Raw genomic sequence first — 12,675 nt, forward strand, 5'->3', positions numbered from 1 at the left:
TAAGAGGCGGGGCAGTCAGTGCTAACAGGCTAACAGTTAGCTCTGTAGCAGTACAGTGTGTATGTGCTAACAGGCTAACAGTTAGCTCTGTAGCAGTACAGTGTGTATGTGCTAACAGGCTAACAGTTAGCTCTGTAGCAGTACAGTGTGTATGTGCTAACAGGCTAACAGTTAGCTCTGTAGCAGTACAGTGTGTATGTGCTAACAGGCTAACAGTTAGCTCTGTAGCAGTACAGTGTGTATGTGCTAACAGGCTAACAGTTAGCTCTGTAGCAGTACAGTGTGTATGTGCTAACAGGCTAACAGTTAGCTCTGTAGCAGTACAGTGTGTGTGTGCTAACAGGCTAACAGTTAGCTCTGTAGCAGTACAGTGTGTATGTGCTAACAGGCTAACAGTTAGCTTTGTAGCAGTACAGTGTGTATGTGCTAACAGGCTAACAGTTAGCTCTGTAGCAGTACAGTGTGTATGTGCTAACAGGCTAACAGTTAGCTCTGTAGCAGTACAGTGTGTATGTGCTAACAGGCTAACAGTTAGCTCTGTAGCAGTACAGTGTGTATGTGCTAACAGGCTGACAGTTAGCGCTGTAGCAGTACAGTGTGTATGTGCTAACAGGCTAACAGTTAGCTCTGTAGCAGTACAGTGTGTATGTGCTAACAGGCTAACAGTTAGCGCTGTAGCAGTACAGTGTGTATGTGCTAACAGGCTAACAGTTAGCTCTGTAGCAGTACAGTGTGTATGTGCTAACAGGCTAACAGTTAGCTCTGTAGCAGTACAGTGTGTATGTGCTAACAGGCTAACAGTTAGCTCTGTATCAGTACAGTGTGTATGTGCTAACAGGCTAACAGTTAGCTCTGTAGCAGTACAGTGTGTATGTGCTGCTGCTGCAGGAGGTGTTCACTTAGAGATCTCTGGTTGTTTACAACAAGCACCAGACACTCTGTACACAGTTAGCATGCTGGTTTGTTTACAATAATGTTACAAAAATGTTTATTCCACCAAAATTGCTGGAGTTGTGCAGCCGTCTGGAATTTATTTCATAGTTTTAAATTAGTTTATTTTATAGGCACATTTATTCATTTATTATAGATTTTTTCCTGCCATTTTCAGCTACAAAAACCCAGAAATCCTCCAAAATATCAGAGATCTGATTCTAGTTCTGTGTTGACCCTTGGACTAGTCTCTGACCTGGTATCCTTTGATGCGCTCCATCTCTTTACTGGCCAGCGGGTTGCTCTTCACCACACACACCAACGCTTTGACGGCGGCGTACAGCCCCTCCACGTCCGACGCCATGGCAACCAGGCCCAAGATGGCCGCCGCTCCGCCCACATACTGCAGGTTGGTGGCCACGGGTTTGGCCACGAAGGCACGGACGCCTAAAGGAAACACGCATTTTATTTTAGTAAAGCTGCAGCATAAATATTACAAATTCTAATTCACAGAAAACAGGATTTCCTGCATTAATGATGACAGACTTGTTTACCTAAATATCCGATGACGGCCGCTCCGATGGAGCGCGCCGGCCCGTTGAGGTGTCCGGCGGCGTTGTGGATCAGTTTGACCGGAGTGGCGTTCTCATGTGAGGAGACAGCGAGCTGCAAAGGACGAGAGAGGTTCAGGCAAATATACACACCAAAAAACACATGTTTTATATATTAATGAATATTAATATATATTTCATTATATATTTAATTTTATATATTTGTCTATTTTGTAAAATCAGATTCGATTAAGTCCCATATTCATGTCGGAATATAAGATTGTTTTATATATGAATTTGTTTGTTTTTTTGTATTATGTATTTATTTGACTTTTTTTTTACTAATATTTTTATTATTATTTTAATCTCATATTATTTGATTTGTTGATAAAAAAATATGACAATGTTGATTTTTTTTAAATTATTACAAAAAAAATCTAGAAATTTCATGTGTTTTTTTTATTTTTACTTCTAGTACTTATTATTATTATTATTATTATTTTATTTTTATTTTTATTTTTTATTTTTTATTTTTTTAATCTCATATGATTTGATTTGATGACCAAAATGTGACAATGCTCATTAAAAAATACAAATTAATAACAAATATCTAGAAATTTCATCTGGCTGCATAAATGTTATACTTATTAATTATTATTATTATTATTATTATTATTATATTACAAATTATATGACATTATTTTTATAAATAATAATAATCTCATATAATTTTTTGTTGCCCAAAATGCTACAATGTTTATTTAAAAAAAAAAATACAAATAATAATTTAATTTGACATAAATGTAAGTGAATCATTTTTCAAAGTGCAAAAAAATAAAAACTTTTTTTTGTCCAAATTAATTTCAGAAACTTGTTTTCAGTAGAACATTTATTTATCTTGATTTTTTTGTCTGTTTTTAACTAAACATGTTCATTTGTCATTTTCAAATGTATCCTGTAAAATCTCTGTTTATTTATTTATTTATTTGATTATGGACAATGCACATTAATCAACATATCAGCAAAAGCATCAATATAAATAAGCCGGGGTTAGCACAGTTGATAAATTTCACCCATTGTCAGGCTGGTACAAAAAATATACAGACAATATGTTTTGCTTTGTGAAAGGGTTTTTAACTGGACGTGCCATGTATCAAGGTCTGAACTTTGTAAAAAGCTTTTTTTATTCAGCCTCTTAGAAATGAAATATGGGACCAATTTAACAAGCCAAGAGGAAAATAAAGAGGCAGAACACTCCGCTGCACTCTGCATAAACTCTGTGTTCCTGCAGCTTGTTAATTCTAACACGACGGCCAATTTCACAAGTGAGAAATGTGTGAAAAATAGCGTCCTTATGTGGCGTTTTACTGGTTTTAATGAGGGAGGAACGGCAGCGTTACAGTCTGTGTCTCTATAAAACAACACTCAGTATTCTCTGGATTAAAACAGCCTCCTCCTCTCCTCCAACAGGTTCCTGCGGCTAAAGAAACGCTGCCTCGGCACTTATTCACTGTATGAAAAGCTTAGCAGGAGGAGCAGAGCATGCTGGGAAATAAGTGGACAGGTGGGGAGAAAGATAAGGACAGGAGGAAGGAAGGAAGGAAGGAAGGAAGGAAGGAGCTCATTCTGCAGCTCAACACACAGAATATGATGGAGTGATGCAGAATGAACAGTCATGGTAGCAGACTGATGCACTGATTGACCTCTGAATGCACCTGAACCTGTGTGTGTGTGTGTGTGTGTGTGTATGTGTGTGTGTGTGCAAACATTTATAAATGGAGAATGAGCCATAAAAACCTCTACAGAATCTTTGATTCACTGCAAAAAACATGAAGCTTCCAAGTATTTTCTTCTTATATTTAGCAATAGTATCTGAATTATCTTGTTTTGAGTATAATTTACCTACTGACCAAAGCTTTATGTGCTTATTTAATTATCTTATTGTTTAAAGACTTATTTTCATTTTGGGCAACAAAACAAATCATATTAGATTATTATTATTTATGATAATAAATAATAAAACATTATTATTATTCTAAATAATAATAATAATAATAATAACAATTTAAAGAATAATATTTGTGCAGCCAGATGAAATTTCTAGATATTTGTTTTTAATCTGCATTTTTTTAATAAACATTATTATTATTACTGTCACATTTTGGTCATCAAATCAAATCATATGAGATAAAATAATAATAATAATAATAATAATAATAATAATAATAGTAGTACAAATGAATAAGTACAACATTTATGCAGCCAGATGAAATTTCTAGATATTTGTTTTTAATTTGTATTTTCTTAATAAACATCGTCACATTTTGGTCATCAAATCAAATGGGATAAAAAAAAAATAAAAATAAAAATAACATTATTATTATTAATAATGATAATAATAATAATAATAATAACCTCAATAATAATAATAATAATAATAATAACAATAATAATAATAAGTACTAGTAATAAAAAAAATTAACACATGAAATTCCTAGATTTTTTGTAATAATTAAAAATAAAAAATAAATCACCATTGTCACATTTTTGTCAATCAAATCAAATAATATGAGATTAAAATAATAATTAAAATATTAGTAAAAATAAAATAAAATACAAAAAATACAAAAAACAAGTTGTATTCCTACATGAATATGCAACTTAATATAATCTATTTAAAAAAAAAATAAACAAATATATAATGAAGTATATATTAATATTGATTAATATATAAAACATTTTTATAAAAATGTGTATATGGTGATTATTATGTACATGGTATGGGCTTTACTTCACAATCTATCCACATAAATATTTCATGACTGGCCATATATATTTATATATATATATATATATATATATATATATATAATCCATAAGAAATCTGTCATTGTAATGTGACTTTAGCCAGCTGTGAACCGTTCCTCTCCAGTTTCTCATAATAATTTGTTTCCTTCATCCTGCTGGTCTGATTAAAGCTTTGGCCTACAGTCAGATGTCATTTATGAGTCAGTGAGAACTAATATCCTCAGGCAGAGCTAAAACTGATCCGTTTACAAGTTCATGACCCTTTAACTCACAGTTTATAGTCACAGAGTCCTTCAGGGTCTCTGTCCTCAGTTTGAGTCTCATTAGTCTGGAAGGCCACTAAATACGAGCCACTGAGCTTATTTAACAGCATTATTCTAATTTTGAAACCCTTGTGATGTTTCCACTAATATGATCCTCATTTAACCCATTTAAGGCGGGAAACGTTACCACATTTCTACCATTAAAACCTGTTGGGGTGCTGTTGTGTTATTCTACCATTAAAGCCGGGAAAGAGGATACGTCGTTTTGTAGTATTTGTAGTTTTTTCCACCTTTTTTCGGTCTCTTGGTCAATGAAATGCATCAGAATACATGTGGGAGTGTCGCAATGCATCATGGGACTTTTCCAGAACTTTAAAATCATCACCAAAAAAAAGACATAAAATGACCAAAAAGACACAAAATGACTAAAAAAAGACACAAAATGACCAAAAAAAGACATAAAATGACCAAAAAGACACAAAATGACTAAAAAAAGACACAAAATGACCAAAAAAAGACACAAAAAGACACAAAATGACTAAAAAAAGACACAAAATGACTAAAAAAAGACACAAAATGACAAAAAAAAAGACATAAAATGACCAAAAAAGAAACAAAATGACTAAAAAAAACCCCACAAAAACACACAAAATGAGAATACATGTGGGATTGTTGCAATCCAACATGGGACTGAACACTGACAACTGACAGAACTTTAAAATCATGGTGGAAGACGATGATAGTGGAGGCTGAAAAATCTATTATTTAGTAGGAAGAGTTGACACTTCTGTTGAATTTCCAGAAAAACTTCAGCTTTAAGGGGCTGATTTTAAAATCGCTCAAATCAAATCAAATCAAAATCAAATAGTCTTTATTGTCATTATATAGTTCAATATACAACGAAATTGAAAGTGCCACTGCATAAGGTGCATAGTTATGACAATCATAACACAAAACAACATGAGTAAAAACATTTAAAAAAACACAGAGCTAAACAAGGACAAAAACAAGAACAAGGACATGTGATGTAATAAATAAGTATAAAAATAAATAAATGGCTACTTAAAATGCTATAATTCATACATGAGGTAAATAAATCAGAAAAAAAAATCTGAGGTTTTACAGGTATTTTTTACAGGTATTTTTTACAGCCGTTTTAGGCCTCAATGGGTTCAATCTGCTGTCCAGACATTTCTCCAAGAAATATAGATTCTGGAAACACTTATTTCTTTCACTTTTTTAGTCCCCATGTTTGCTTTTGAGTTCCCAAAAGTTATGAATTCTCCAGTTTTACACATTAATACTTCAATAAAACACAACAGGAGCCTGGTGAGTCTCATGTGTGTCTGACCTGTTTGGCGATGGCTATTTTGTATAGTTTTTGCATTTCATGACCAAAACAATAATCAAGTGAGCAAAGAAATGTGTCTGACCTGTTTGGCGATGGCTTTGCTGTCCAGTTTGTTGTAGACTTTCCTGATCTTGGCCACGGTGAGAGTGGAGACAGAGAGCGCGTAGAGGCTGAAGGAGACTTTCTCCTCTGGGACCAGAGCCACCGGAGACGCAGGAGACACCTCCGTCTTTGAGTCTTTACCTGGGACAAACATAAACAATAGAACATCATCGCTATAGAATAGAATTACTGACAGATGTGTGAGGAAGGCCTGGGTGATTATATGATCGAGAGAAATTTCAGGTTGATTACGGTGATCAGCTGTGAGTATATTTACTCGATCAAACATGTCGGAAATGTGCGTGACAACAGCCAATCAGAGTCGACCTTTTCCTGCTCCACTACTGTTTGTTAGTTGCCAGAGAAGAAATAAAGACTGAACGCAGAGCTGAGGGCAGCGAACATTCACAGCACTGCAATTCATACACAGGTGTGGTGCATTCAATCGAGTCGGAGCTAAATAAATACATTTCATATCAACCAGAAAGGATTATGCAGTGTTTTCCTACATGTGTTCTGCTGGATTTTCAGCGCTGCCGCAAAATAAAAGGGATTTGTAATGTTATGGTTGAATTGAATACTTTCTCTTGCAAACAGTGAAAAAATTGCACAAGCGCACTTCAGATTACCATAATAACTAAACGGTTTGCACTATCGGGAAAATCCCAATGTTTCCTGAAAGCTGAGAAGTTTCTCGTTACAGCCAATATGGAGTCATTACAGTAATTTAACTCGCGCTTCTCTGAGAAACACTGGATGATGTATGAACAATGTTGACAAAGACGAAAACGAAGGACATTTTCACTATAATTTTAGTTCGTTTTAGTTCGTTTTGTAACCACAATCTAAAGTTTCAGTTATCGATGTTTTTATTTTTATTTCAGTTAACGAAAACGTTTTTTCTATTCTAGTTTTTCGTTATTTCGCTAGTTTTCGTTCACTATGATAACCTTGATGCTAGCACACGTAGCATTAGCAGTTCAGGCACTCGTAGTGGAACTAATCTCTAGTTTCTTTAATTTTTTTGTACTTTAGCTTTAAAACTGGCAGTTTAAAAACAATATAAAACATTTTGATAATAATCAAGATCGGACGGTATGAAAAAATATATTGTGATAATTTTTTTTGCCATATCGCCCAGCCCTAGTGAGAGGAAAGGTGATAAACTGAGGAGAGAAAAGGTTATAAAGGAAAGTCAGGAGAAGAAATGAAAGTGAATCTTGTGAAGGCTGCTGAAGAGACTCACAGGGCAGGTAGACGGCCTGGAAGCTGCCCACGTAGTTGGGCCCCAGCTCGTAGATGGCGGCGACGCTGGTGGCGGGCAGCACCTCCTCCAGGAAGTGGCTGGGCCCCAGACGCCACACCAGGCTGGAGACCTGGCGCTGGGCCGGCGGCGTGCCCACGTAGCCGTAGACGGTGCTGAGGACGGGAGGGTTGGTGGAGCCGGAGCCGCCCGGGGCGCTGTGGACGTAGTGGAGCTGCACAGAAGAAGATTATCAGAGTTATCATTAATAATTAAATACGTTATTTATAGAAGGGAACATCAGTTAGAAATAGGACCTGAAGGCAAATAAAGACCAAACTGGAGCTTTCAGAGTTAAACCAGCAGAACAGTGAGATATTTAACTCATGTTTTATGTCTTTTTCAGGTGATTTTGTGTATTTTTTTTAGTAATTTTGTGTATTTTTTTGGTGATTTTGTGTCTTTTTTCCAAAAATGTCTCTTTTTTTTAGTAATTTTGTCTTTTTCTGGTCATTTTGTGTCTTTTTTTTGTAATTTTGTGTCTTTTTTGTAATTTTGTGTCTTTTTTTTTAGTAATTTTGTCTTTTTTTTGTAATTTTGTGTCTTTTTTTGTAATTTTGTGTATTTTTTTGGTGATTTTGTGTCGTTTTCTAATAATTTTGTGTGCTTTTTTTTAGTAATTTTGGGGTAATTTTGTGTCTTTTTTTGAGTAATTTTGTGTCTTTTTTTAAAAGTAATTTTGTGTCTTTTTTAGTAATTTAGTTTTTTCTCTCTTTTTGTGTCTTTTTTTTTTTATCATTTTGTGTCTTTTTTAAGTAATTTAGTTTTTTTCTTTCATTTAGTGTCTTTTTTTTGTCATTTTGTGTCTTTTTTTTTAGTCATTTTGTGTCTTTTTTTGGTCATTTTGTGTCTTTTTCGTGTTGCCGAATATTTTGAAAACCGTCTGCCGAAACCTTTATAACTTTATATGCGACATCATGCAATCAAACTGGCATTTAAAGGGTTAAAATGCCAAATATGTTTGGTAGTTTTGAGCAGGGTGGAAGTTGTTGAAGAGGTTTATGCAGAAAAAGTAGAAAAAAATATTAAACTGTTAACTTTTTATTGCATTTTTTTTGGAAGTGGACATTTTCAGCCTGAAGGGTCTGAAAGGTCAGTAAATAAAAGTGATCCTAGAAGGTTAAAAATCATCAGTTGGAGCGATGATTACTGCACAGAAACATTTCCCGTATGAAAAGCATCCAGTGATTTTTAGACAGAAGATTTGTTCCCAGAGGGTCAAACACACACAACCACAGACACACACAGACACACGCAGACACACACACACAGACACACACGATCAGCTGGTTGCTTCCTGTTTGAGGAAACAAAGCTGTCGTTATCAGCAGACAGGAAGCTGAGACTGTGGTCTCTAATCTCAGAGGATCTAAAGTCACTAGACCACAGGCCACATCACAGCAGTGTGTGTGTGTGTGTGTGTGTGTGTGTGTGTGTGTGACTGCTGCTCCACAAACACATTTCTGGGCTTCTTCTCATATCAAAACAGAGCTCAGCGTTCAGAACATGTCTAACCTAATTTGACGATATTTGTATTATTCCCGTCAGAGTGAAATAAAGAGGTTTCAGCAGACGACCACTGATCCTAATCAGATTACTGGCTCACACATGTTATTATCTAGAATATGATCACTGTGGCATCCAGGGCCCTGCAAACAAACATTTTCTGTCTTTTTTAAGAAATTTTGTTTTTTTCTGTCATTTTGTGTCTTTTTTTTTGTAATTTTGTCTTTTTTTGTAATTTTGTGTCTTTTTCTAATAATTTTGTGTCTTTTTCTAATAATTTTGTCTTTTAGTAATTGTGAGTATTTTTTGGGTCATTTTGTGTTTTTTTTTTTAGTAATTTAGTGTCTTTTTTGAGTAATTTGTGTCTTTCTTATGTAATCTATTTTTTTCTGCCATTTTGTGTCTTTTTTTGGTCATTTTGTGTTTTTTCAGTCATTTTGTGTCTTTTTTGAGTAATATATTGTTTTTTCTGCCAATTTGTGTCTTTTTTGGTCAATTTGTGTCTTTTTTATGTAATCTATTTTTTTCAGTCATTTTGTGTCTTTTTTTAAGTAATTTTGTGTCTGTTTCTAATATTATTGTGTCTTTTCGTGATTGTGTGTATTTTTTGTGTAATTTGGTGTCTTTTTTTAAGTAATTTAGTGTTTTTTCAGTCATTTTGTGTAATTTTTTTGGTCATTTTGTGTCTTTTTTTGTCATTTTGAGTCTTTTTTGGTCAAATTGTGTCTTTTTTTTGGTCATTTTGTGTCATTTTTGGTAATTTTGTTTCTTTTCTGGTCATTTTGTGTTTTTTTTTTGTCATTTTGTGTCTTTTTTGATCATTTTTTTGGTCATTTTGTGTCTTTTCTGGTCATTTTGTGTCTTTTTTGGTCATTTTGTGTCTTTTTTGGGTGATCTGAACTGTGCGTGTGAGATTGTGTTCAGTGAGCGGGGGTCGCGGACAACATGCATGTTAAATTGGGGGTTGCGACTCAAAAAGGTTGAGAACTACTGCTCTAGTGTATAATAGAGCGTGTGACGTTACCTTGACGGTGCTGATGAGCTGTCCGTCCAGGTAGAGCGTGGCCATGCTGTTCTTCAACATGCCTTTGCTCATCACCAGCAGCAGGTGGTGCCACTGGCCCTCCAGGATCAGGTCCCCGCAGCGGAAACGAGCGCAGCAGGGCAGGATCTCATAGAAGGAGGACTCCTCACTGGACTCATCGGCTGCTTGATGAGGAGGAAGAGGAGAGGAGGAGGAGTCAGAGGAGCAGCAGGAGAACAGGAGCCCTCAACCTGGACCGACGGCTTTATAACAGATATGTTCATATTCTCCCACTAACCAGCCTCCTTCATCTCCTCATCACACATTAAATATTAACTTCATCATTCATTTACACAACAACACAAGCCTGAGACAGTTTGCACGAGATCAAACCATGAAAAGCCTTTTTGTGTTTGACACAAACATACTAAATATCTTAAAGGCTCAGAAATATGTGAAAATGTTGCCTTCCTTCAACTAAGTAGATTTACTGAAGTACTGTATTCAGGTACTTGTACTTTACTTAAGTATTTCCATTTTATTCTGCTTTATACTTCTACTTCATGACATTTTGAGGTAAATATTGTACCTTTTACTCAAACTTAAACCATAAAACAGTATATTAAGTAGGTAAAATGAGCTCTATTTTGAGAAATAAAAGTGCCGCTTATATAATTGCATCAATAATAATAAACTTATAATACATTTGTAACATATAAAAACAATTGGGTAGAGCCATTCTGCATGAAAAGTACTTTTACTTTTGATACTTTAAGTACATTTACTCAAGTATTGTACTCAGGTACTTGTACTTTACTTAGTATTTTCATTTTATGTTACTTTTTACTTCTACTTCATGACATTTTGAGGTAAATATTGGACTTTTTACTCGAGATTTTTCATAAAAAACATGATTAATTCAAAAAGCTTACACATTTAAAAAAAAATTTAACCACAGAAGAGTATATTAAGAAGTTAAAATGCCGCTTACATAAATGCATTAATAATAATAATCCAATAACATATTTGAAATATATAAAATAATCTAGGTAAGACCGTTCTGCATAAGAAGTAGTAGTAAAAAAAAGTAAATATTGTACTTTTTACTTGAGATTTAACACAAAAAACATGATCAATTCAAAGAGACATTTAAAAAAAAAAATCAAACCTCATAACAGTTTATTAAGTAGGTAAAATGAGCCCTTAAATGCATCAATAATAACAACCAAATAATACATTCGGAACATATAAAAACAATAGAGTGGGGCCATTCTGCAAAAAAAGGACTTTTACTTTTGATACTTTAAGTACATTTACTCAAGTACTGTACTCAGGTACTTGTACTTTACTTTACTTAAATTATTTCCATTTTATGTTACATTATACTCCTACAGTTCATGACATTTTAAGTTAAATATTGGACTTTTTGTTTGATATTTACCATTAAAAATATGATAAATTCAAAGAGCTTAGACATTTTTTTAAAATTAAACCACAAAACAGTTTATTAAGAAGTTAAAATGAGCCCTTAAATGCATCAATAATAACACCCTAATAATACATTTTATTTAAAAAATGGGTGGAGCCATTCTGCATAAAAAGTAATTTTACTTTTGATACTTTAAGTACATTAACTCAAGTACTGTAGTCAGGCACTTGTACTTTACTTATGTATTTCCATTTTATGGTACTTTATATCTCTACTTCATGACGTTTTGAGGTAAATATTGTGGTTTTTGCTTGAGATTTACCATTAAAAACATGATCAATTGAAAGAGCTTGGATATTTTTAAAAAATCAAACCACAAAACAGTATAATAAATAGTTAAATCAGCCCTACCTTGATAAATAAAAATGCCACTTTCATAAATGCATCAATAATAATAATACAATAATATATTTGGAACATATAAAAACAATAGAGTGGGGCTATTTTGCATAAAGAGTACTTTTACTTTTGAAACTTTGAGAACATTTTCTGATACTTTTGTACTTTTACTTCAGTAAGTTTTGAATGCAGGACTTTTACTGTAGTGGAGTCATTTCACAGTGTGTATTAGTACTTTTCCTGCAGTAAAGGGTCTGAATACTTGTTCCACCACTTCTGTAGAGTCACATTATTCTCCCTGATGGCCCATATAAGCAGGTTAATGTATTAAACTCACAGTATGTCTGCAGCAGCTCCTCCTTGGTGGAGACGGTGAGCGAGCGGTCCTTGGTGGACAGAACCACGGCCAGACAGACGTAGTGCTGCTCGGAGGACGTGGCCCGGCGGACCACCGTCAGCAGACGCACCGGGTGGGCCTGAGGAGCCGAGCTGAAGCGCTCCACACAGAACCAGGTGGAGTAGCTGAGACCTGACGGAGGAGGGAACAGACGCTCTCCTGGAGGAGGAGGAGAAGGAGAAGTTATAGTTACTGGGACTCAGTTATCAAAAGACTGTACGACAGAAAGTGAGCGTAACTCAAAAAAATTTGAGTCAGTGTGAATTCCACACGTCAATATAGGCTATTAGGCTTTATATATAAATATATATATATATATATATATATATATATATATATATATATATATATATATATATATCATTTATACATCACGATGTATAAATGAAGTATTCCAACCAGTTTCCTATTCTGGATTTTGTTCCTAATGTGTAATTCTCGCTGTTGAAAATAAATAAAATCTTTAAATAAAATCTCTAAAATCTTTTTTGCCCCTGTCAGGGTTGTTGCTTTTTAATTTTCAACTCACCCAGAAAGAGTGATTTTTTTTATTAAATATTGTTAAAATGTTAAATATGTTAAATATTTTTTGACTCAGGACTTTTTTCATCT

General features: G+C 34.1%; 1 protein-coding gene across 1 annotated transcript in view; it reads right to left on the reverse strand.

Annotated features, from left to right (window-relative positions):
• wdfy3 (WD repeat and FYVE domain containing 3) overlaps positions 1–12,675 on the reverse strand; it is a 203,873-nt gene that overhangs the window by 70,737 nt on the left and 120,461 nt on the right. Inside the window, 6 exon segments of the mRNA XM_059336480.1 lie at positions 1,187–1,377; positions 1,485–1,596; positions 5,986–6,146; positions 7,252–7,483; positions 9,839–10,020; positions 12,004–12,222. Of these exon segments, the coding sequence (XP_059192463.1) occupies positions 1,187–1,377; positions 1,485–1,596; positions 5,986–6,146; positions 7,252–7,483; positions 9,839–10,020; positions 12,004–12,222 (1,097 nt within the window).

Source organism: Centropristis striata, chromosome 7 (assembly GCF_030273125.1).
Source record: "Centropristis striata isolate RG_2023a ecotype Rhode Island chromosome 7, C.striata_1.0, whole genome shotgun sequence".
Classification (NCBI taxonomy): domain Eukaryota; kingdom Metazoa; phylum Chordata; class Actinopteri; order Perciformes; family Serranidae; genus Centropristis; species Centropristis striata.